The sequence below is a fragment of the Dermacentor albipictus genome, chromosome 1 (assembly GCF_038994185.2).
Source record: "Dermacentor albipictus isolate Rhodes 1998 colony chromosome 1, USDA_Dalb.pri_finalv2, whole genome shotgun sequence".
NCBI lineage: Eukaryota > Metazoa > Arthropoda > Arachnida > Ixodida > Ixodidae > Dermacentor > Dermacentor albipictus.
This window is the reverse complement of record NC_091821.1, coordinates 40008836-40035335: the sequence shown is the minus strand read 5'-3', so window position 1 is coordinate 40035335 and position 26500 is coordinate 40008836. Positions and strand designations below refer to the sequence as shown.

Sequence of the window (26500 nt, the reverse complement as noted above, 5' to 3'; positions counted from 1 at the left end):
GTAAGGCGGAACCAAAACGTCAGCCAGCGGAGGAAAGCAATGTTCTGTAACGGCACTTACGCGCGGATTATATTGCACTGTCAGGCGCGATGTGTTGGCGCGATACAGGGATCATAACATATCGCGGCACGTAACCGCTTCACGATTCCTAATTTTGACTCAGTGGCACGTAAATGTTGTCACACCACCATATGCAATTGTGTTCGGGTTTCCAGAGCTGTTCGTACATGTAATGAAGACAACTACCACAGAACGTTCGTGACTGAAAAGAAAAACTAATAACTTTATTTCTACTAAGTATCCCCTCATTTAACACACAAAACATGAGGAAGTGCCGGTGGGCACTCGCCAAGGTAAAAAGTGTATTCCGTCTTCGCCGTTCCACGTGGGCGGGCGATGGTGCGCACGCAACCGATTCCCTGCAGCTGCCATTGTGAGAGCGCCGCAAATTGCGCTCGGAGAAACAGCTGCGTCGTACAGCACGCGAACACGCCTCGACAAGGCACGCAGTCCGCCGCTAATGCGTGGCAGGAGTAATTTTGACAGAGAAATTGCACTTTGCACGTCGCGTAAAAGAGTGACTAAAAAGGAGGAGGCGCACCGTGATTCAAAGCTGCGCATACACCTCTAAAGAAGGCACGAAGATAATTAGGTTGATATGCTCATTGTGTAAAGCGTCTCCCACAACAGCTGCCACCGTCAAGACGGCGTTACATTGCAAAATTCATGCTACAAATCAATGTAGAATAATCTAAGGCCTATTTGGTGCGCACTGGCATGCTTAACGAGGTGCAACTGTTGTAGAATTTACGTCCCGTGAACGTTATAGCAGCACTGAAAAATCGTTGCAGCCGGGGAGCAATTCATTAAACGCTGAGAAAAATATTCTGGTCCCTAAAAAATTGCACTGAAGTGCCAACCTGGGCAAAACTTTCACCTTTCGAGTGGCAGGGCGAAGTGTTGTACGCATTTCAGAAGTGGATGGTCAGCAGATCGTATAGCGAATACCACAAAGAGCCATAAATTCGTCCTTTAGCTGGCAACCACATGTGCTGCAAATGATCAACACTGCGCCTGCCTCCAAGGCACCATGCCCATTAGTCATTACCAACACGAGACAAGTTTGCTTTTCCCATTCGAATGAGAACGTACACACTTCCTCAAGTAGGCAACTGTCGCGCTCTCTGCTATCTTTTTACGAACTGCGTGCTCATCATGCGTTTTTATGCCGGCATGTAATGGAAAGAGGCTTTAAGACAACTATGATGCGTAGGGCGGACTGAATTGGTTCCCTCTTCAACAAGAAGAAAATGTATAGCAGCATCGCTTCAATGTGGAAATCAAATCACCCGCAATACCGCGACCGGGCACAAAGGTACTAACGACAACACAGGAGCCGCAGTGAGCAGCTCCATGAACTCGCTCGCATACAATCCTTCCAGAAGCCATTGCAGTAGTCCTGAACAGCAGCGTCATTTGGTCCCGTGGGTGAACAAACCTAATGCACACTTACTCTACAGAATTTTCGTTTCTCACAGCGCAGACGCCAGCTCTGTCAGGTTTATTATTTTTTAATTTCCTTACTTGCCACTACGGGCTATAGACTCCAGGGCGGTTCCAAAGGAGTTAGAAAGTTGTGTCCCGACCAGCAGCTTCAAGTCCTCTGGCTGTGTACGAAGGCTCATTCCCAAATATATTATTCACCAGCTGCCTACGCTAATATGTCTAACATCCTGATTGGCTGGCACCTGTCTTACGAACAGTTCTAGCGCAGCTAACTTTTCTGCGAATACGGGTCAAAAAGTTCAGCAAATATGCTACGAGGAAAGGGCAAGGAGGGTTCACTTGAGCGTGGCCCATACATCAGGGTAACATGGCATACGAACAGTAATGCAACAGAATGGCCACATTTTTCTATGCAATATGCTTCCACGAAGGTTGCTTAGGCGAAAGCTGACAGAGAAGTGAAGACCCACGCACTAAAATGACACTCCACAATATCGTTTCGGTAGGTTCGAAGACGGAATGCCAACTTTACGGATGAAATGAATTAAGCAGTGACTAAACGCAAATGACTATGTAGGGTGTCCAGCGCACTTTTCTTTTTTGTCTTCGCCCATGAGACATGTGGTAAAAAAGTTGTACGCTTGCTTCTCGTGAACCTCCAAAATGGCCGATGTGGTATCCCTTTGAGGCTCTTGAAAACAGAACGATGGCATGCCATGCGTTCAGGAGAAGCACAGAAATCGCGGCCTTACCGCAAAAATGTAACCTTCAATCAGTACTCTTGAACTAGCCAAAAAGCCTCCACTAGTTGGTTCTTCAAAAAGGGTAACTGACGATACACTGCCTTGTTAACAGCTTCAGTTCCAGCATTTGTCTAGAAGACATAGTTGAATCTCTATCTGCATACACGAAAACGCAGCTGGAAAGGGGGACAAGTGACAAATTAAAATTTCTTAACTACACACTTCACACACTATCATACATATATACATAAAAAATGCTTCACACACGGTACTTGCTAAGGCATATCGTAACCACAACCGCAATGAAGCGAGCGGCTTGCGACATCCCCGCGACAAGTGCAATCAATTCTCGGAAGAGAATAAACATCACATCTGATATTGCAATGTCGGCACTGAATGCCTACACCCAGGGGTGCCTATTGGCCTAATTTTGAGTCTTTCTGAAAGTTCTGTGCTTCTGCTCGAGTGTCACTTTCGAGCTGGTACTTGCAGGGGAAATATAGTTCACGTTAAGGGTGCTCCGGCTAGACCTGGGTGCGTTCGAAGCGGCACCTCTGGTAGGCTTCAAAGGAATGGAGAGATCCAGAGAGTCCTCGAAGTCCAGTGGCTTATTCGCGCACTGCCGACCGTTTTCGGAGAGTGGATCAAACTCGTTGCAGATCATATCAATGTTGGAGTGCGGGCCGGATTTGAGTTCTTCGTGGTCGTCCTCGAGATTCATCAGGCGTACGGCGTCGCTGGGCATCACAGCGGCTCCTACACGACGGTCTTGCCAGTAAGGTGCAAACGCCTTCTGAGACGGCTCAGCAAACACTGTAGGCTTGTGCTGCCTGGGATCAACCAGCTCGTACGCCATACCTTCATTGCTGAAACCAACCTCTTCCAAGGAGTTTTCCGCAAGCGAGTTGCGTCTGAATTCCGTAGGATAGGCACCTCTGCGCGACAGCAATGGAGTGTTTCTTGCTTGATTCAGTAGCAGAGGAGGCAGGCTCTGCGTTTTGCAGCCGGATTCTCCATCTGAAAAGTTGCTCTGGTAGGGACGAGGAAACCTCTGGTCAGCGGAGCGCAGAAAACGAGTACCGACAGGCAGTATACCTTCATCTCGTCGGTAGTCCCTCTGGTGTTCCGAATTGTCAAGTGCCCACACAGTCATCTCGAGTTCCTTGTACTTGGCCTGCACAATTTCCATGTCTCTCCGATGTCTCCTGAAGCGGTCTAGACATTCCTCTTTCTCTTGGATCAATGACTGGATGTCCGATCGCAATGAGGCCTCCGTGGCCTTCCACTCCGACAACTTTTTGAACCAGTGTTGGTCACTCTCGTCCGCCTTTTCTTTAAGCTTCTGATTTTCCAGAGTGTAAAGCAAAAGCAGCCTTTTGAGCTCGAGAAGATTGGACTCCTTAAGTATGTTGGAGACCTTGGCTTTGCCTTCTTCAGTCGTGATGCCCCTGGCGACATCGCCAACGAGCGTCTGTGCCGCCTGCAGGCTAGCCGCGGGCCACGGGTCAGCGTACGACTTGGCAAGAGGTAGTGAGCTGGGGCCTGCACGCACGTACTGCATATGCAGGCTGTGCACCTTCTTCTCGAGCTCCTTCCTCTCGGAGAGCGAGGCCTGCAGCTTCTCTTCGCAGGCGATCCGCTCGCCTTCCATGTGGTGGATGGTCGCTTGCAGCTGGCGCACCTGCATCCGGTGCTTGGTCCGCTCGACTTCCATCTCACTCAGCCGCGCCTGGAGTTCCTTTTCGTGGAACTCCAGAACATCGCTGCGGCTACTGGCACCACCTCGTAAAACCGAGTCCAAGCCCTTCGACTTCTCCATCTCGTGCATGCGCTCCTTCAGCTGCAAGCTGCGCTCGCCGATGATGTCCAGCAACGTCAGCAACTCGTCCTTGGGCGCGAGCGTGGACTCGCGTGAACCGTGGTCCCGGCAGTCAGAATCGAGCCCGCTGTCTTGCTTGTCACTTTCCAAGATGGCGGACGCTGTGTCCCCCTTGGACGAAAGACTAGCAACCGTAGTAGGCTTGGCAACGACGCCCTGACTGAGTTCGCTGCCGACACCCGCACTTTTGGCTCTTGCGCGGCCGCACACCGCTGTCATCAACGACCCGTCTTTGTGCCGCCGTGGCTTGGGATTCAGAGTCCACGTCTTTGACTCGGGCGCATCCAAAGGCACACGAGAATCGATGCGATGCGCCGAAGTAGCTTTGGTGGGCTCCTTGCTAGACGTCAGCGAAACTTGGGGCGGCCGGTGCGGGCTGCTCTGCATATTCTGCTGGATATCCTGAATTGCGAAGAAGATGTCATTCCGGAAGCCTTCTAGCGCTTGAACTCTGTCCTGAAGCTCCTGCGAGGCGACGAAAGAAAAAAATGGTGTGGAAATTAGTGGGAAATTAATGAGACAGAATGTAGAAACTTTACAGATTGCAGCAATGCTTACTTGAGAATGACAATCCTGAAACGTTAGTAAAAAAAACCTAGATAAGAATATAGTTATATGCGCTATCTAGAGCACTACTCCGACTTACAGAAACACTACCTCACAATTTTATTACTGAGTGTATTTCTACTGAACTTGCAACTTCACTTCAAGAGCATAGCGCTTCATGAACCAAACACACAGACAAAAAGCACACACCATCTGTGCAGCCACATCAAGAAAATTCCGGAGAATACATGGCACTGCTTACTCCGACTTAATCCTTGCTATTTCTTCAGAACTCGTAAATGTGCAAAATGGCAGCTGTACCGCATTAAGAAACAACTTTTGTACTTCTCACGACACTACTAGCACAGGCGAATACACAAGCGTCAGGAAAGGAACGAAAATAGCAGAGTAGGTTTAAGTATGGATACAAAAATGTTATGCACATCTTGTTCACGAATACAGCAACACCAACAAGAACATGACCGCACACAGCACGTAATGCTAACCTGAACGAACAGTGAACGGTTTATAATGAAGCATAAGCCTGACGCAATTACACAAGCCCGCCCGTGCAAGCACGTGTAGCGACTGCTTTTTCGACAAGCACGTTACATGATGCACGTACCGCAATAGGTCAAACAATCATGCCACTTTGCCAACTGGAATAACAGGATATCAAAGGCGTTCGCGCCTCACTTTGATATTGCAGCGCCGTTACAAGATTGAGAACGGCGCAGACTTCTCCCGGTTGATTAGCAAACGTTGCAACCAGATGGCGCGGATCCAGTGAACGGATACAATGCAATAACTACAGCTATACAATGACTTCATCAAGGCACCTACATGAAATGAGGGCCACAGTGCCACGAGAATAAGCGAGTCGTTAGCAGTGTCGCAGAAACGGGAATAGCAAAATGGGCGATCTAGAAAAATAAAAATAAACCTTGGAGGACGCTTAAGCTTCACCTTTAAGAGTGGAACGCGACAGTATTCAAAGATCCCTGACTGCTTCTCAGGCTTCCCGGCAACTGCAGCTTATGTAACCGTATAGCGCTATGCATGAGGCGAGCTTTCTTGTTTTTTTTTTATTTAGCGCCAGGGCGGGCGCCGCCGTTGCCGCGGATGCGCGGAGGCGAGCGCCATCTGGATGCTGTTGCAAGGAACCGAGCGGGGCACGCTGCTCCTACTAAGAAAGGCCTCAAATGGCACCTGGAAAAGGGGTCTGAGTTTCCGCTTAACAGAATGTTTTCTCGCACATTTAATTTGCAATCCGACGCGATCATGTATTTAGGTTGTGTGTAAGTCATACTTTATGAATTGTCTGCCGAATTTTACTTTGAGAAATTCAATTAGTTCAGTAACGCCTAGGCGCCTAACGGAGGGTCTGCATGCTTCGGCATGATTTTTCGCTAACGGACAACGCCGCCGATTTCTAGCACACGGAGCCCTGAATGCTGTCACGTTAAATACTTCGTAGGTGCTCGCGTCGTACAGGGCTGTCATGCACAGACGCCTATCATAACGACAAATGTTACGTTTGTCTTTCAAGCGAGTTTTCCAGCTATATGCCGGCATAGTTACCTAAGAAATGTAAGAACGTATATATTGGAGCTTCGGTCACCAGGAAATGTTTCTGCCACCCATAATGTCGTTTTCTCTCTCCGAAAGCTCGAGACAGCAGAGTGAACAACGACGTTATCGCAACGCGTAACACAGCCTCCTCTTAAAGGCTCCCTGAAACATTTCTGGCCATACGATTAAAGACATAGATGGTATCTCTGATGAAATGCTTTCTCGCAGGAATTTTGTGCCAGCGCCCTATTATAACAGGCTCGAGTAGTTAACCATTACCGTGCTCTCAAGCGCCAACGTTCACCTTCAACGTTTACACCTTGCAGTTGTCGCTATATCCTGCCTCCTTGGGCATAACATCACGCGGTAACGCAAGTTCCAGTTGCTTTGAACCGAGTGTGTTGTCGGGTCTCTTTACTACGCAGCTTTAATCGTTAAGCCTGGGCTACATAGTGCGAACTTGGACGCGGCTGGACGTGGCTGGACGCGCAATTAATGTTCGCTTGCTTGCGCTACATGAAGCAAAAAAGAGGCGGACGCCACCGTGCGTTCACCGCGTTGCTGCGAGCGTATTTGCAATGTACAAACCACAATGTAGCTGTGTGCGCTATTATTTATGTTTGACAAAAGCCTCATAACAAGCAAACATTTAATACGTAACTTTACGGCTGCCTCTATGCTACGTTCGTAAGATTACGTTATAGCTGCGAGTAGAAAAAATAAGCGCTGCCACAGCGAGGCTAGAGCTGCCGCTAAACTGTGAATGTGGTGAAATTGGCAATTTTATAAGATTTCCTCTACCCTAGAAATAATTTTTTTAACGAAAGAAAATGTACATCCGGAATCGAACCCATACATTGGGCGGGAGGCAGACACGCGGTATATCACTACTTTAAAAGGACTGACAACCGATTTTTCAGGACCCAGTCTTTTATGGCACAATGACAAGCTCACCCTCGGTAGTGTTTACAACTGCGGCGGTTACTTTCAAACGCACGCGAATATTTAGTAAACACAATTTTTCGATCTGCGCAGCTTCTAAAAATGGCTGTGGCTTAGCTAAGGTTAAGCCCAGGATGCGAAGCATACTAGCCTTTATTTTAACGCGACAGCGTTAAGGAGCTCGTGTCGCAGAAAAGCCGGTGTCGTCGGCGTCGGCTCAGGCGTGCGGCGCTTGCTCAGGCGCACATTTCGTTGTCGCGCCGAACGCTGCGTTGCTCGACGCGCACCGCGTCCGATGCGGGGCGCGACGCCGCGAGCGACGGCGGGAGTTGGAGCGCCGGTTCTCCTCTGTCGTGACGTCACGGTGTCACGTGATTTCATGGTCACCGCCGCGCCTGAGGAGCTGGGTTGAGCCCTCGTAATATGCTTCGCATAACGTCGGCTCAGGCGTGCGGCGCTTGCTCAGGCGCACATTTCGTTGTCGCGCCGAACGCTGCGTTGCTCGACGCGCACCGCGTCCGATGCGGGGCGCGACGCCGCGAGCGACGGCGGGAGTTGGAGCGCCGGTTCTCCTCTGTCGTGACGTCACGGTGTCACGTGATTTCATGGTCACCGCCGCGCCTGAGGAGCTGGGTTGAGCCCTCGTAATATGCTTCGCATAAAAAGAAAGAGTCCTTCCTACACCAACGCTGAGGAGCGGGAACGATGCCAAATAACCCACCTCTCAAAGTGTGAAAGCTGCCCATCGCTCTGCCTTCCCAGGAGTGAGTGCAAATGTGGTTAACCATCCATCTTTCGACCATTACAACGATTTTTGAAAATATAAAGCTCGTACATTAATTCTGCGTTGTTGTACAGACCTTTCTTACATTTCTATCGCGTTATTCCACAAGTAGATGCCTATGTCGTAGCTGGCTGGCCCCCGGCGTCGTTATTCTGTCGAAAGACGAGCCAAACCAGCTCATCGAAAACTAATTCTTATCTGCACATTGTAAGTTAGAAAAAGCTTATAACGGAAAAAAGCGTACTGCATCTAAATATAAACAAAATGACAAGAGGCCGCGTACACGCCGTAGGTCACGTGATAGGGCATTTATGCACCTTCATATTTTTGCCGCTGGGGCGCCAAAGGTAATCTTTTGCTACCTTTAATGAAGAAATAAAAACATCAATCCACGTTTAATGAGGAAAACCCAGCTCGTCTTAGCCAATATGATAGGCATTCTATCTATCTGTCAGAGGGTTTATCTCGATGAATGTTCTGTTCGATTGTTCGTCCCTTTAAAGACTTCAAGGAGTTGCAAGGAGCGTTCAGTTTTCTTCGCAACGCTTTCTTTGCGGATCTCGGCTTCTTGCGATTTCTTTCTGCTACCATTCTAGGCGAATTATACGCAAAAGATGGCTTTCTGACAAATGCGGAACCGGCTAAAAGCGGCATTCTTTTCATAACTGCGGTTGGCCACCGTGATGACCAAGCAGGTTGGTGCTGATATTGACGTGCGGCGCTCGCGCCTTATACAGCCTGCAACCGGTGCAGTCTACTATACCTGCACATAGCTTCAGTACGCAAGACGAGCGCGATGCAGCACTGGTGCCACTCATGCTACTGCCGCCAAAGAAGACCTATTTTCATGAGGGAACCCCTCCGCGATCCATCGGCTGCCGTCGCCACAGCTGAAGCAGGCGATGTGAATTTCCAGGCGGGAGTGGACCATACGTCTGAAGGAACATCTCCATTTACTGCAGTCCTGTATTTGTTCTTACGGGTTGTCACTCGCAAATTCTACATACAGCAGGCAAAGGCGGCTGAAAACGCAGGGCGAGGCGCTGCAGCAATCACGAGCGATGCAGATTTTTAAAAGTCTATAATAAATTACACGCTTCACGCAGAGCACTTGCACTTGAATTCCTTAAACTACTTCACACGAATAATTTATCCCTTAACTCATCTGAACATTTACTGCAGTTATCGACCAGAACTACACGCCACCGCAGACATGATGCATTAACCCCTAACTTTGCAAGAACAAACACACATAAGCTTTCTTTTTTTTTCCTCGAACTGTAACCGAATGGAATTGTATAATTGAACCCACTTCCTAATCTTGCAATTTCATGGCTATGTTTTGTCACTCCGATTTTCATTGTATGTACCATATGTCGCCCTCCTTGCTTGGACCACGTGTCCGCAGTATTTAATAGATAAATAAAAATAAACAAATAAATCTGTCTCTTGATGCTCTGACAGATCCACCCACTGCATTTGCACACAACCGACAAAATCTTTCCAGTGTCCCTTTAGGATCTCCACACCACAGTGCAGGTCTGAAAGAGCGCAGCCGCAGCAGCGCGACCTTCCCCTAAAAGGACACTGTTGCACAGTTGGCTCCATATGGTTATTACGTGCATCTATAGCTTTCTTTTGGGCACGATGACCCGGTAATCCCTCTCCCTACTGTAGACACTTTTCTAAACTCCCCTTTACTATTTACATGCGTACTTATATTGCGAATTGCCTTCATCGCGTTACATGCCGATCTTGACCGGTCATGCCCGTGGTACGCGAATGCGACGTCTGTGTTTGTAGCTGCTGAACCAATGGGGACCTCCTCTTTGCGGAGGCAACTACTTTCTGGGATCGTGGAAAACGGAGGTGCCTCATTTGCATTCTTGACTTATCAAAGAGCTATTGTTGACTAATACATTGCAGGCCTGGCACTCTGGTGCAACCTAACGCATGCAGCCATTTCGCACAGGCGAAGAAGGCGTGGTGGTGTCCCTACCTTAATTGCGAGCAGTGACTTGGCCTGCTCTTTTATCAGGAAGAAAATGGGGCCTGGAACGCCCGATGCCAAATTCCTAGCGGCCGAGCCGCAGGCGGCCTCGCTGGCTTCCTCTGGGCCGTCCATTTCACATTCAGGATGCTGCAACAAAAAGTGAAAATAAACATTGAGGTAGGTCACTCCTTACACTCGCTGGCACTGCTCAAGCAGTCGCTAGTGATCATACGTAAGCACACATCTTTAACTTCAGAACACTGCCCGAAACGGTTCAGCGCATGGGGTGTACTAAGTGTCAAAGAAAGAACGGACACAGTGCCCACAGTAGTGGAAACACAAAAGGACATTTATCACACGTTCCTTACAATGAGCCAGCTAGCCAAAGTACATAAAAGGAATACTCCCTCAATGGAAACACGCTGAAGAAGTTAGACTCGTCACACAAGCATGCCGAGCGAATAATGCTCACGCATGCTAGACAACAACGTTTAAGTCGCCAGCGGATGAAGTCCCTCTAACGGAGGACCGTTTCAGCGATCGTGTTAGTCACTGAGGGCGCCGTCCCATAGTCACATGAAAAGCTTTCTGCGAGAGCGTCTCGAAAAGCGCCCCAGTCCCCGCGCGACGCTGTCCCGAAGCCAAAGAGAAGGCAGCAAGTTCCCTTGCGCCTGAGTTATCTCAAAGTCAATCGATACACTGGCGTCACTTTTCGACGCGACAGGAAGTTACCGAGCCATAATCCCCACCGTCGCATATCATGCGGAGAAACCAAATGCTAGATTCCAAAGCCATGCAGGGGAAAAATATCGGATACCAGATAGGGTTGAGCGTCTCCACAAACATTACTCAGCTTTCATATTTTATATCAATGAAAGCATGTATCTTTTGCGTCTCTCAAACGCTAAAAGAATGTTGTACTGTTTATGCGGCAGAGAACTTCGGTGCAGTTGGATGCACCACTACCGGCTTGGGCCGTGAAAGACATGCCGGTGATCTTCCAATGGCACTTCAATCTGTATGCTATGACCTCATTGGCAACATAGTCGAAAGATGTAGGGCGTGTCAGAGGCATGCGAGATATAGCAACACAAAAAGGCAGCAATGCGACTGTTCCTCGAGCAGAATATCGTAACGACGCGGGCGATTACTACAGTTATATGGAAACACGTCCGTGGTGTGCTAACGTTCACGCGGCGTTAGAAGCAGGCGCGGTTATTTAGTTCAACTGTTCACCACGCAGTTTACTCAGTCAATTATGGCGATAAATAAGGAACGGAGCGCGCACATTTCGATGGCGAAATGCAAGAACGGCCGTGTTCCGTGCATGGGATGCATGTTTAAGAACTCCAAGCGGTAAAAATTAATGCGGAGTCCTCCACTACGGCGTGCCTTATAATCGGATCATGCTCTGGGCACATAAAACGCTAGAATTTAATTTTAATGTTCGCTTTCAAAATGGATGTGTTTGACTCTACAGTCGTATGCACATGGCGTACGTGCCGCCCCAAACAGGCACCCTGACTTGTTCACAGCCAGCCAAAGCCTAGTTGTTGCAGAAAGCATGAGGGGTCATGCAATTACCCGTTAAATAGGAACGCTCATATTTAAATGATCTCTTTAAACCTATAGTATTAAGCAAAATGTACAGCGGGATGTAAGCATAATGACCGAAATGCATAAAGCTGACTAGACAGCAATTTCTCAAAGCAAATGCTGCAATTCAAACAGTACTAATGTACAGAGTGCATGCACGAAAGTACTTTGGGCTCCAAGGTAATTAAACACTATGTTACAAAACCAGAATGTTCGTTCCGAAAACAATTAAGTCAGACTAGAATAAAATAGGAAATATTACATACATATGTATGTATGTATGTATGTATGTATGTGTGTGTATATGTATGTATGTGTGTGTATATGTATGTGTGTGTGTGTATGTATGTATATATGTATGTGTATATATGTGTGTGTGTGTATATATATGTGTGTGTGTGTGTGTATATATATGTGTGTGTGTGTGTGTGTATATATATGTGTGTGTGTGTGTGTGTGTGTGTGTGTGTGTGTGTGCGTGCGTGCGTGTGCGTGTGCGTGTGTGTGTGCGTGTGCGTGTGTGTGTGTGCGCGCGTGCGTGCGCGCGCGCGCGCGCTGCTGCTGCTGCTAAAGACAGCGCCACCCGAAATTCGTGAAACATTACGCACTAGTCCAAACGGCAAACGTGCTTCCCCACTAGGCGAGTGAGACAAGTGGCGAAGCCTGCCTCTCGCTACGAGAGTTTAACACATTTGTACACGTCACCGAAAAAAGGTAAACAATTACAACTTTTTTATATTTATCTTATTGTACCCTCAAGACCTTCAGGACAATTACTTTTTCCCCAATATAATTTATTACAGTGACCAATTACTACTGCACGAGAGTAAACGAGCAATTACTAAAAGCTTTATCACTTCTACGCGACTTTCCTCCCACATTTTACAACATTGCACAAATACAGCAAATTGAACGAGTTGAACTGTTTTTTCAGTGCATATTCCCTTCGTAATTTGCTTGTCCTCTCTAACAATCACTTTTAGAAACTCTCTTCAGTCGTCTACCCTCGATTGCCTTGTGAAGACATCTGTAGCGAAAGTTAAAATTATCTCGATGTCCGCGCTGAAGACAAAGGAGGTGTAATGTACGAACACCTTGCGCACATGATTACTCAGTGCCGCGATGCTCAGGTCTGGGTCCTCTATGAAGCGCTGCGCTTCATTGTTGTTGAGGCTCGGAGAAGACGCTCCCGGCCGGGGCGGTAAAGAAACTGCACAAATCGTCCGTAGGCGCTTTCATGGCATGAACGCCCAAAGTGGCCATCGCTATGAAGCCGTATCAGCGCCGGTTCAATTTATCGGCGAAAATCTGCTAAACTAAGAGGGGTAGTCAAAAAGTTACCGGAATGGTGGTTCAGCATGCTAATGTTACGACCTGTGGCAATCCTTGCCTAATCGCCCTCGAATTAGGGCCCTTGTGCGCGCACACACTTGCCCCATCACTCCTGCCATTGTTGGAAGCAGCGGTAGAAGTTTCTTTCGGAATCTGTCGGAGTTTCGCCGTCGCATTGGCGTTGATGTCCTCCACGGTTGCAAAAAGTGTCATCTTGAGGTCAATTTTCAGAGTCCAACTACCGTAAACTCCGGATCTCGCCCCAAGTGAGTTTCGGCTGTTCCTTACTCTAAATATGGATGAGGCACATATAAAAACATATGTACACCATCCGGCGCCCTCTACTCAGATTTACGGGAAGTATTCTTACAGAAAAAGAAAAACTGCCCCCAGTGCAACATTCCATTCATGTTCCCGTCTTCCTCGCGTAAACGAATGCGAAGTAATTGGTACGGGTTAATTTATTGCGGTCCGACCTCAGGCGCCGAAAACACTTTTAGGTAGCCATTATATAGGCTAATCTTTGGCCCGTATGACGTGCGAAATTTTTTGTCCAGTCCATGCTTAACAGCTACAACAACAAAAAATAAAAGCGGCATGGTAGCCTAATTAGTGGCTACATAGTAGATACGGCGTTGCACTGCTAAACTCGAGCTCATGGGTTCAAACCAGGTCGCGGAATTCGATGGGAACAAAATGAAAAACACTCATGTACTTCTGTTAAGGTGCACGTTAAAGAACCCCAGGTAGTGAGAACTGAACAGGGTGCCTCATAACCATATCGCCAGACGTAAAACGCCAGAATTTCCCCTGAAAAAATAAAAAAATAAAGAAGGTAGCTGCGTCCATCGGCTTTTCTTCTAGGGGCGTAAACGAAATAAATTATACTCGACTCTGATTTCTGAGAAAAACATGTTACGCATACCTAATATTTCGTACCTAAATGTAATGCCGTTCCCATCTGTACGTCAGCTCAGCTAAGCAGCCTCTGCATTACAAACGGCTGCTTTCAGTTATCCGGTCCACTACCATAAGGACAATAATGAAACAATTAAAGAAACGGCATGCCTCTCATACACGTAGAGATATTTGTAGATCTGCTGTGTTCGTTCAAGAAGACAAGTGTGGTACCACATTGGGCACCCAGTTTTAATGGGTTGCAGATATGACTCTAAAAAGAAATGTTTACCTTGCCTGAATCAAGTTAGAAGATTTACAGGGTGCCCCAAAACGGGTCGTTTATATTGAATGACAACTGGGAACTCGTTCAGCAGAAGCGATTAGCACCCGTACTTTAATTCTCTCATGAACTGGTGCGCCTCTGCGCAACAGCTACAACTCTCCAGAATAACAATAATTCGGAATAAGAGTCCTAATTTGCATCGGCCACTCACCTTCGACACTTCAGAAGTTTGTATTCGAACGGAAACGACTTTTCGATTATTTTTAAGCAAATTCCGAAGTCGAATACAATCTGGATAGCAAATACCGTTCGATTAGACTATGTTTTTACTTCATTTCGCCTACCGGCACGTTGAAGGAGATCGCCAGACAAGCCACGGAGATTACATTGCATGGTAATGTCTTCCCGGTCTCCTCGATTCACTCTAAGTACATAGGCAATATCTTTTCGCTAACACAGTGGTTCACATTAACGTCCAATAATTGCCTTGATTCCATTTCTCGGAAAGTCGACTGGTTCACGCGGGGCTGGTGTAGCTTTTAAAGAAAACACGCTTATTCCGGACGGGAGTTCTCACTTTTTCAATCAGTGCATTTAGAATATTTGATCGTTTTTCTCTTACATAAATGTCGTGGACATATACGTCTATGTACCCTTAGATTTATCTAGGAGTGCATTGGTCATCTGCATCTCTTCGCGCCAAAGCAATGAATAAACCTGACTTATTTCACTACAATATTGCTTTCGGTGATCATTGTCCCTGGTCAATATTCCACCAACAAGAAGCGCGCGTAAAATGACATGATATCAATAAAATTTTCTTACGCAGCTTCATGATGCAGATAGGCGACTTCTGTGGCCTATCTGCAACGCGTTACTTTTTGAACACAATTAAAAATATCTGTTCACCTGGTTAAAACTACAGTTGGTACCGGTCTACAAGGGTCGCGGGCGCATCAAAGCAAGTAAAACTAGAAAAAAATTTTTGACTGCACAGACTTTCTGCGAGAAAAACTGGGCGTACGCCAGCGTCCGCGCAACCAACGCGCGCTCGCTAGCAGACGACGCACTTGACAGCGACAGCAAAATAGAAGAGTTCATGTTGTATAACCCGTGCCTCAGATATGAATACGTAGCGAAAAGGTGTCAATATAAATTTGCAGTTGAAATAAAACGCCATTAAAAGAGCGTACACGCGCAATCGGTCTCAGCGCCCGCAGCGAAATTACGTTGAAACTGCCGCCAAGCCAGAGGCTATGGCCAAGCGCGTCTCCGCTCCAACCCAGTTCGCTCGCAGCGCCCTCGCACATTTTGTCCACACTCGGCGCTTCAGCGGAAGAGCGCCGTTCGGCCCACTCGATCATTGTCTAGTACACTACTTGACAGGTAGCTGCAAACGGCTCACACCTTGGTGCGCGCTGTGTCCACGCCCCTCTCGCGTTGAATCGATAGACCGCATGAAACTCGCTTCGCCCCCTGCTGCTGCCGCGCTTGCTCACACCAGCGTCCAGCGTTTTGCAGCGAGTGTCCGCGCTCATCGAGTGTGATGTGTTCGTGTTTGCTTGTGCGCGCTGATACCATGCTTATTACAGCACAATGCGTTGGCGGACTAGTTGGTGCGGATCCATAAATACTTTGTTTAGCACAATACAACGGACACGTGTCCGTTGTATTGCGCTAAACAAAGTATTTATGGACCATGCTTATTAATTCAGTTCGTAAGCGAATGTTTCTAAATTTATATGGCCGATAAAACTACTATCCTTACTTCGTATAGCTTTCTACTAATTTGCTCTCGCAATCGAGGCTTCGCCTTTCGTGCAAAACTGCGACTTTTTTTTACGACTACCACAGAAAAAAAAAACGCTTCTCACCCTCGGCTGAGAGCAAGCAGACGCGCTTCCTATTACACGCCACCCTTTGCTTAACTGCCAAAACACAACGTGCCGGTGCCAGGCGCGTCGCGCTGCTACCCCTTCTCCTTGGCCCACTACGGTGGACAAGCCACTATGCGCCAACGCGTCGACAAGAGTCCGTGCAAAATCCCTCTGCCTGGAACAGCGATCACGCACAAAGGACTGTGGAGGATAGCGGAGCGCTCTGCGAGCTCAGTCTGTCCACTGCTGCCGCAGCGGCGGCCTCCGGCGAAGAAGATGCACCACCCCCAACACGCCGCAGTGGGACAGCGACACGCGGACAAAAGCCAGCACCAGCGCGTGCGTCCGCGCTCTCAGACTTGGTGTCACCCGCTACTCGCGTGATCCATAATGACAGGGACGAAAGAGAGGAAAAAGCGAGACAGAATAACGGTGAACACGCCCGTTCCAGGCCCACTCGTTCGGCACCGGCAGCCGCGGCGCTTGGAGCACAATGCGACGTTATACGCGCCATCCAGCGAGAGCAAATCTCCCGCGATGTGGACGGGTGGCCATTTGTCGTCACAACGATCCCTGCCGCCGCACGCCACGTCCCGAGCACAATGTCGGGGGCGCGTCTGTTAAGACTGCCACTGGTCGTTGTGTACGAATGAGAAACGGCCGTCGGCCCGGTGCGCGGTCGGGTAGGCTTTCGGCGGCGAAAAGCCGAGCACTAATGACATAAGTTCATATTCTGACCAACGCAGTGCGTTGCTGCGCGTGGACGACGCCACAAGCGGCGGTGAACTCACCCTTTCACTCATACCGTTGTAAACAAGAGCCTTTGACGAAATGCTCTTTGCTACGAGGAAGCATATTAGAGTCCAAAACTGAGCAAGGCGCCCGCGTGGATCTCGTTAGAACGTGTGCGAAGACAGGGACGACGATGCCTTCGTTGTCGCTTGTCATGCCCACCGTTCGGCGAGACCGCAAGACAAAGATCGACCATCGAAAGAAAGACCGACGTCCTGAAGACGACCCAAATTCGCCTACACCTTCTGTAGACTGTGCAACGTTCTTCGCGGATGTGTAAAACGCAGGAACCGACGGCGCGCACTTAACAGCCTCGCGGAGCGGCGTCCAAGGCTTTCGCCGTTCAAGCGAAACGAGCGTGCCGGCGCGTTCCCACACGCTTGGGTCGTCAGTCAGCCATTCCGAGCGAGCGAGCGGCGGCAATGCCGGAGCCGTCAAGTGCCCGCTTCCAAACCCAGCGACGAAGGCGGGACAAGGACATCGCGGCGGCTCGGGTTTTCTTTTGTCGCGCGCGCTCCTTTCCTGTGCACACAGGACGACGGTGTCGGGACACTCCGACATCACCGCCTGCTCAGCCACGCTTGTCAGGAACGCCAACGGCATTTCGCCGTCGGTAAAATGTCACAGAGGGTGTCGCCTAACATTTTCAGTCAACGAAAGCGACTGCGGAGTGCTTCCGCTGTTTGCGCCGGACTTGTCTGCTGACTCTTCGCAAGCAAGCATTCCTGGACGCGGTACTAAAACGCTCGTTCTCGCTGTTGCCGAACACGTGGCGATGAACATATTCCTCGCATTCGCACCGCGTAACGCTCTATGCAGTTGTCAGCGCGCGCAGCATTCTGCATGCGCCCTTCACAGCTGCTGCATGAGTTGCGTAGAAGCGCTGACGCTCGTTATTTATGACGCTCGAAGCGCTGACGATCGTTATTTAGTGGGAAATAGAAAAAAGGACGACGCTAATGCTGGCAACACGTGGCTGGCAGACAACGCTAGAAATGCCAGTATTTCACGTTCTAATATTTACAGGCAACATTTTCATCCTGCCTCCTTGGCATTAGGGCCGCTTTGAGCTAAATGGTGCAGCATAACTGCGCAAAGGAGGCCCGCCGTCCAGCTAGTTCTCCTTCCCAGTCCTGAATTGTTCAGCCGATTCCACAGACGTCATTTTGCTGTCATCGATTGTTAGTTGCTTGTGCTTTGATTGCTCAGGAGCCATCACGAGAGAGAGAAGAATGAGATGCGAAAGACGGGGAGTTTGACCGTGCAAGATTTAGAGAAAGGAGACTATATCGGCGTGGCCGAGGATAATCGCGCAACTGCTTCGCGACGCTGCGGGAACTTTACGCTGTCCCGCGGCGACAGGGCGAGATAGCGGTATAAAGAGGGTGGCGTCCGAATGTCCGTGCGCCCCCCCTCCGCCCTCCCAACCGGCCAGAATTATTACAGGGCACAATCTACGTTTTCTGTGCATTGCAAAAGAAAGGGTACGAAAAATAGCTCAGCAGCTTTCTCGGCCAACAATGCGAGCCCTCTAGCCTCGCTGGACGCAAGGGAGTACGCGAGTCCGCTATAAGTGGTGACAGAGCAGTGAGCTACGCATTCTCCTTTCGGCCAGTAACTCCTCACGTTTCCGAAGCACACGTCGCACACAGGCTCGCGCAGCGCTTCCTTCATTAATCTTCCACACTCGGCGGCCTAGAAGCAGGCTTCAGGAGAGTGCAGTCGCGATCCCTGCTGCTAAATGCGGCCCAAGTGACACCAGTGCATTCCAGTTGCTTGTTTCGCGAACACGAGGAAACTAGTGCCGGTAACTTGTTCCAAGAACTATTATACTCACGATAATATGAAGCCATGGTGTCTTAGTGAATGGTTTAGCGCCACAAGATAGCACTCGTGAATATCGCCGATATACTCGTGACCACCGATATAGGCACCACCACCAACGAGAGACTGACTAAACTATACTCTCTCTTACAGCAGCGTCTCTCGTGGCTTTGGAACCTGCGCTACGCCGGGCGGCTACGTATATAGTGTGGCTACTAAAGCAACAGCGCGCACAGGAAAGACCACGTGGCCGGCGATTCTGCACTCCAATCACGCAGCCGGCGGCTCTGGTCGGGCGCGAACAGTCTCCTCCGCCACATGCGGAAAAATAAAAATGAAACCTGCTTTGGTTGCCTTTAAGATAAAGCGGACGACCCCGACAAGCTAGCGGGACAACCTCCGGTTTTATCCCGGAGGAAAGGGCCCGCTAGTGCAAGGACCCTGGAGCCCGAAATGGGCACAAAGCGAGTAGGTCGTTGGCGCGTTGCAATACGACGCTGTTGTGAAGCAGACCTGACGACTTTTTTTTTTTTTTTTCTAGTGCCAGCCGAACATGAGCGGGCCCATTCGACGCTAAGTCGCAGGCGGGACTCAAACGGCACACGGCGCGCGAATAATCAACACACTCTCATTAATGCCGGACAGATCCATCCGTGCTCCGATCTGTGCTTTCTGCAAGCGATCGCGAATTGTCGCCGCAGGAAACTTGCGCAGGCAGCGATGAAAAAATATACGCATCCGGTGAGCAATGAAGATATCTAAAATCATCACCGAAAATTAGTTGGACAAGAAGGCATAAATTAACATGGAAAATAAAGGAAAACAATATTTTAACAAGCCCGATAACTCCCCTGCCTTCGACACAACAGAATGATCACAATACGGAAGCGGTCACAGCATAGTCATGACATTATTATTATTATTATTATTATTATTATTATTATAATTATTATTATTATTATTATTATTATTATTATTATTATTATTATTATTATTATTTCAAGCTTTCTGCGTGACCATGTTGCAATAATCACTACATGTCCTATCGCTCAGCTTCAAAAAAACATGTAATAAGTATTCTGCCTGCACTGACATATTTCAGGGTTCATTCCCTGTGTTCTGTACTTGTGTAGATAAGCGTGTTCTGTGATTAACTCCCTTTCACGTCCGCCTACTCGTTTTCTTTTCCCTTATTTGCTTTTCTGCCTCATATTGTTTTTGTATACCACATTGGTCTTCTCTGTACATGGTGTCTTGTGGATTACTTTTTAAGTGCGCCGGTGTAAGGGCTTCTTAGTTGTTCTCGTACAATATAATAAATGTTCGTTTGTTTGCTTGGTTGACTGATTTATATTTGCAAATGCATACTAAAACAATCACAGAAAGGAGAAAGAATGCGAACTGGCAACTACCACCAACTGGGGCACTATTATATATATATATATATATATATATATATATATATATATATATATATATATATATATATATATATATATATATATATATATATATATATATATATATATATATATATATAAGAGGACAATATTGCTACCAACACGTTCCCGTACGTCGATGTAGTTTTTGCGGCGTCTGCACACCCGGTCTTCCTCAGCCTCTGTTAACTTTCGTCTGACCGCAGTGACGACGCCTACGCCAATTTACTGGAGGTTTACGTCCCGTTAGGGACCACCCCGTTACCCCCAATGCGTCCCCCGTTCTTTTCTACACACTTCATGCCCCCAGCTTCAGGTCTTCAAAAGTTTACCGCCGCATCAGCATTAGGTCATTCAGGTCCTTTTACATTAACTACCTCCAGCCATTCCTTCACCTAACCGTCCTCTCGTCGGTTGTTCTCGCGCTGACCGACGGGTGGGCCTACCTCCTCAAAGCCCACATGCGTGCCGTTTACACCTATCGTTTTTATGACCAGTTTATCGAGGCTGTCCAATCCGGACGCAACTCCCAACTCCCGCCCTTTATTTTTACTTCTTTTTACTGCCTTCCTCTCCCCCGTTTCCTTGCTATCCTACCTCTTTTTCCAAATCGGTCCTCCCCACTACTCTGCCTAGAAACGCGAAATGACGGTACTTATTTTTTCAGTTCCTTCTTTTACAGGCAGCCGACAGCGACACCACGTGATGTCACTCTGCTAGCCCGTTAAAACTAAGACGCCAAGAATGAAAGGCCGCCTTTTACAAAGATAGGTCCACCTCTCGATACGTCGGCCAGCCTCTCTGAGGCACTTTACCCCTGCCTATACAACTTTTATCCCACAGTGGGTTTTCATCTGTCAGCCAGACTTTACAATAGGTCTTTCTTAGTACCTATCTATAGGTGCGGTAAGGTCAAGACGGATGTGGGGGGGGGGAGGGGGGGGCAGGGGACAGAACTCGGCCTCACTTTCTAGAGACGCGAACTCGACATCAAGCAATCATCAAATTCGCAACAAGCTTTCAAGAACGGAAAAAAATTCCAAAACGCCCCTGACCCATGCACTGGGGACACGTTAAAGATCCCCAGGTGGACAAAATATTACGGAGTCCCTCATTACAGGGAGTCGTAAGGCCCAAGAAATTAAATAATTTCCACTTATTTTTGTGCAAACATGCAGAATGTGTGCGTGCATGCGTGGCACGAATTCGCCCAGCGTGACCCCAGTGACTGGAACGGAAAGCACAACATCTTGTCAATCTTGTCACCCATCAGATGCGTCGGGATGTGCGCCGAGACATCATTTCGCCGGTCGAAGTCGACATCTCAGATGTTCGGATTAAAAGCCGCGCAGTAACTTCGAACCGTCATTCTCACTAGATCGAGGCCCCCTACGGGAGCAAAACCACTCTGAAGTAGCCTCGGTCCTAGAACTACATAGTATTTAAAACAAACTGAACATTACAGTCCATAGTCAAATGAACTCGTCGGCCACATGAACGCTAAATTCTGTAGAGCAACATCAACATCCGCAACCAAGGAATGAGCAGCAGTCAACCAAAAGCGACAGAAAAACGTTAATTTGAGCAACAGCATGGAAGCGTTCTGCCACGCCTGCACGTGTACACGAGCTTGCACACGTTCATGAAGTGCGCGCAATTCAGCATGGCCGGCCCTTGAACCATGCTTAAGTTGAAAACGGGAAGCCGTTCAATACCGCGCTTTCATAAAATACCGGCGACCGGACACAAACTGGTTACACGAGCACGCGAGAGCTTCCGATGCGGCGGAGTCGATCAACTTTCATATATAGCCTCTCCCACGCTTAGAATACGTGAAATCGATACCGTACAATGAGGAGACGCCACCGCTATAGGGACCATCCTTACTGCGGAGCCAGAGCTCGGTCCGAAGCAAAGCGCAGCCGGAGAAAGTGGAGGAGAAAAAAACTAAAGAAAGAATGACCCCGCATGCGGCCGACAGCTTTCGCCTCGCCACTTGGCGCTCAACGGCGTTGGTCCATCTATGCAGTGTCGCCGATTGGTATCGCGCTCGCCTCCATCGATGCGCCGGCATCAGTGACCCCGAAAAGCCGCCCGACTGCACCGCGATGAACAGCTGGGAGAAAGGGAGACCAGACGATTGTTCCACCCCCGACAGCGGACACAGTGGGCAGAGCAAGAGCGATAAGGACCCATTCACACTGACGGTAGAGGACGCCGAAGCGCGGCGTCCGACCTCAACAGACGCGGCGCGCCGGTAACAAAGGAAACCACGTCCTCCCAGCAATGAATCACGGGCACAGATCCGTAAGTGCGGCAGTGCCACCACCGCAAAACCCGAAGTCATTGTTCCACCTCGTAGCTCTCACGTTGAAGGAAACACGGGCAGAAACAATCATCTAGTTTGTAGCGGGATCTGCAGTTCCGTGTACACGCCCTTGGCTACCACTGAGAAGGAGCTCCATGGTACAAGTGACACGGAATCCTTATCCGCAAGGGCGGGAGCGGTGGTTCTGCGGAAATACTCATTTTCTTCATGCCGTGTCCTTGGCCTCTCACGAAGAATAACTCGGCGCTTGTAGTAGCAGTGCCGTCAATATATAGAAGTGATATAGAAGTGCCTCACTTCTATATCACTGGGGCCACATATAGGTCACGGATATACAGTTCGTTATGTTTATAAGTTTATAATGCACTACAATTACGCACGTACCTTATGTGCGTGCTATCGTGTCAATGTATCTTCATTTAAACAAGACAGCTTCGCAGATTCAACGTAACTTCATTCTACAGCTCTATCAACGTACACTTTCGTTCTATGCAGCTATTAAATTTTCGGAAATGTTGAAAATGACGATGCAGATTACATTTATGAAAAAGTCACCTGACTTCAAGCAGCGCTTTTTCGTAAGCAGCAAACAGTCCTTGCTGTTTTTTTTTTAATCTGACTGATCTTTTCGCTATTAGCCCTCATTGCATTTCCTTTTCTTAATCTTTCTTCGCGCTCAGGCGTCCACAGAGAGGTCAAGGCTGTGAACGTCTGCCCGTGGAATAGATTTTGTGAGAAGTGCAACTAAACAGCGGATGATATGGGCTGGTTTATGCGTATTCACTGTACAAACTTTATAGACCGCGGGCTCTTATGTGCACCGCAACATCCAGGGGCGCCACTATATGCAAACTTCATCTTCGTGCACGCCGAGCCCTCTGCCTTGCCCTCATGACATAGAGTGGTCAGCCCCAAAACACACACACAGTGTGAGAGAAAGAAAAGCAGCAAACAGTCAGACGCCTGTATAACGAAGTTCTTGGAACCTCCAAAATATTTCATACAGGTCACTTCGTTGTAACGTTCGCTCTCCGTACCACTCAGACTATGCGAAGCACGCTCAACAAGCGAAAACCTTTACTTAACATTAATTTGAGAGACTCGGTGAAATAATGCGCCATTTTTTTCTTGCATACTTTGTCTGACGGAAATTGCGACTGAAGCCGGCCTTACTGTCCTGAGGTTCACGGCATGCTATACGCGGCGAAACGCGGCGAAACGCGGGTGCGATGCAAGGTCAGGCTGTAGATCGTCGAACTCCGCTATCGCCTCCCTTGCCGTCAAAATTTATTGGCTTGTTTACAGGCTCTTCATCACTGTTGGCTTCGTTGAGTCCCGTCGTTAACTGTTGGCTTTAAGTCCTAGATTCAACGCTGTCATTACCAGAGCTGAAATTCGGCCTACTCGGTTATTCATGATCATGAAATGCCAGCGCGTAACAGCAAGGGAAGAGCGTAGAAGAATTTCGTTGTAGAGGCGTACGTCTCTCCTACGTTCGCCACTCGTATTTTACGCACTAGTATTCGACGATCACGCTGTGATCAACTGCGACGTATTCGTGAACCGTTGCGCCCACTGGAGAGTTAGAAAAGGCAGCGTACGAGTTGAGCGATTTCTGGAGCAGTGCACTAGCACTGTAACACTCGCTGGTGTCGGTGCGCTCGCCAAGCGCGTCGCCGGCGCTGCTGTTGGCGCTAGCGCAGAGCGCCGCTCAGTGGCGTCTGCAGGTGGCAGTGACGGCGCTGCTACGTGCGTTCGTTAAAGAAAAGGCAACAAATGAGCCGTCGCGAACGTCTGAATTTCTTCGTTGTACAGGCAAATTGGTTGTATTGGTCTTCGTTGTGGGTGCGTTCGCAATACATATAAATGATAGGAATTGGGCCTGGACATAATCTCTGCTTCGTCCTACAGGTAATCTCGTTCTACAGAGGCGTCCGACCGCTGTTCTTGGTTCCTCGCCACGACGGATTTCCACCGTCCGAGTCCAACGACGGAAGTAAGCAAGTCGCGCCAAGGGTAGCGGATGGCAAAAGCCCTTCGCTCACAGCGCACACATCGGGCTCGGCAATGTCATTATCACGCCTCGCATAAACGTCCGGCGTCCATAACGCTGAGCGTCGACGTGCGCGTTTCGCCGCTGAGCAGCTGGGTCAGCGGCGGCTGCGAACGCGCGGCGTTAGCGACGCCACGGAGCAGTAGGCAACGCGCGCCACGCATGCATGAAGCGAAAGGAGCCGCGCTACGCACAAAAGCGCGCGGCGCTACCATGCAGGCACGACCCTCCGTGCTTGCCTTGCGGTACGCGCTGCCGCAGCGGCAGCGCGCCGAACCACCGCAGCGTAACCGCGCGACCTGCGCAAGAACTGCGGGCCAGCGCGGCTGACGGCGCCGTGCGCTACGCGCGCGGGAAGAGAAGCGGCACGCACCCCCCCCCCCAAACGACCGTGCAACGGCCCCGTAGGCATTGGCACGGCCGTGCGCGTACACTGTACCTGTGTCCATACGAAATTTCACGAGAAAACCACCGCGACTCGAGTTTGTCAAAAGGTATATAACGCCGGGACGAAGGTGCGCGCGCGCGCTGTAGAGCGGCCTGAAATGAGGGCCATATAGTTGCGCTCGGTGTACGAAAATGAATACGAAAAGGACGAAAAATGCGCCTTCCAAGGGCGCAATTCCAAATGACGTATAAGCGTCGTTCCGCGATAGTACAGACGCGTTGTGTTTCGGTCCACGGGCCACGCTATCTTGCACTGCTGCAGTACGAACATGTGCTTACTTCTGGCGCGCGGGTGAATTCAAGATAAAGCGCTTGTGAAACGCCCTTCCCGCTTCTTTAGAACCCATTTTGATGCTTAGAATCACTCCTAAATACCGTGCGTTGCTTACACCAAAATGCCCGTGTTAAGCAGTCCACGACGACGGCATTCCAGCATTGCCTCGAAATTGCCTACAGCGGATGCGTGCTGCGGGCACTAACATTTCGCAGTCGAAAATGAAAAGCATGACTTAGAGCTAACGAAGGTGGTCTATTATCACGGGGTTAATTACGAGTCTGCAGCACCCCAAGGACACAAACGCACGAACTCACATGCAGTTCAGTGCACGTGAGTGCAGTGCTTTGCAGTGCAGGCTTTACTTGCCCAAACCACGATAGGATTATTAGGCACGCCGTAATGAATTCTGACTAATAATGTTTTTTTGTCGCGTACCGAAATCTAAGCACATGAGCGGGTTTTTTTTTTTAATTTCGCCCGACAGATCTGCAGGCGCCGCCGCGGTCGCGAATCGAACGCGGGACCTCGCGCAAACATCATATATGGTCGCTAAGGCACAGCGGCAGATGCGATACGGAGTTCTCGATGAGCTACAGAAAAAGGAAAAAGAACTACGAAAGAGAAGTCTGCTCAAGTTTATAACGTTGCAAGACAGGCCAATTGAGAGACACCGACCCACATTTTTTTTTCCGTAATACCCAGGAGCATGCAGTGCCGAAAGAATCCCCTGTGGTGTCTGTCTTCCGGCACTTCGAACTACGGACAGCGAGATTGCGGTATCTCCTGTTCCTTCAGGGCCCACGAGCAGCTGGGGATCAGTGCCCCCCGTTCGAGTCCCACCTTAGACTTCACAGATTGCACCGATCTCTCCAACCGAGTCTGGGTCCACATGGGCCCTATATACATACCCTCGCCGAGTTAAAGACGGTGCTGCGCTCTTGCAGTCCGTGGTTTCACGCCGCCACTGAGCGGAGCCGTCAGCTGCGCGGAACTCTTTGCTCTCTCTCTCTCTCTCTCTCTCTCTCTCTCTCGTGCCATTACACTCATGCTTTCTTTTTTTTTCTCCGCCACACTGTTGATGGAGAGCTCACAATCTGGTGAGACGGTTACCACTGCTCTCATCTTCCAATAATCAGCCACTGCTCATTTTTTTTCCCCGCCAACAACCGACCGTTTTATCAATGCACCTTCTAACTACTGCTTCCGATCGACAGTTCGAATAAACGGATTACGTTTTCCCAGACGGTCCTCCTTCCATTTATTGCGCTCGTACTATGTAATCCCTTTCCGCGTACGCTCTCGTTTGTTCGCGCTGTCCTTAATCGGGGATGAACACGAAATCGCCCAAATTTCAATTCCTCCTACTTTCTTCTCTTTTTTTCTCTC

The 26500-nt window shown here is 49.1% G+C and overlaps 1 protein-coding gene across 5 annotated transcripts in view; it reads right to left on the bottom strand.

Moving 5' to 3' along the window:
- Positions 1-255: 255 nt before the first annotated feature.
- Positions 256-26500, bottom strand: part of LOC139061089 (uncharacterized) — a 395355-nt gene continuing 369110 nt past the window's right edge. For 4 of the 5 annotated variants that reach the window (XM_070540599.1, XM_070540613.1, XM_070540623.1 and 1 more), the window contains 3 exons: positions 9972-10112; positions 4687-4701; positions 256-4593 (listed from right to left, as the gene is read on the bottom strand). In XM_070540599.1, coding sequence (XP_070396700.1) covers positions 2674-4593; positions 4687-4701; positions 9972-10112 — 2076 coding nt within the window. In that variant the 3' untranslated portion in view covers positions 256-2673. The remainder of the gene's footprint in view (positions 4594-4686; positions 4702-9971; positions 10113-26500) is intronic. The other variant, XM_070540603.1, reaches the window with a different exon arrangement.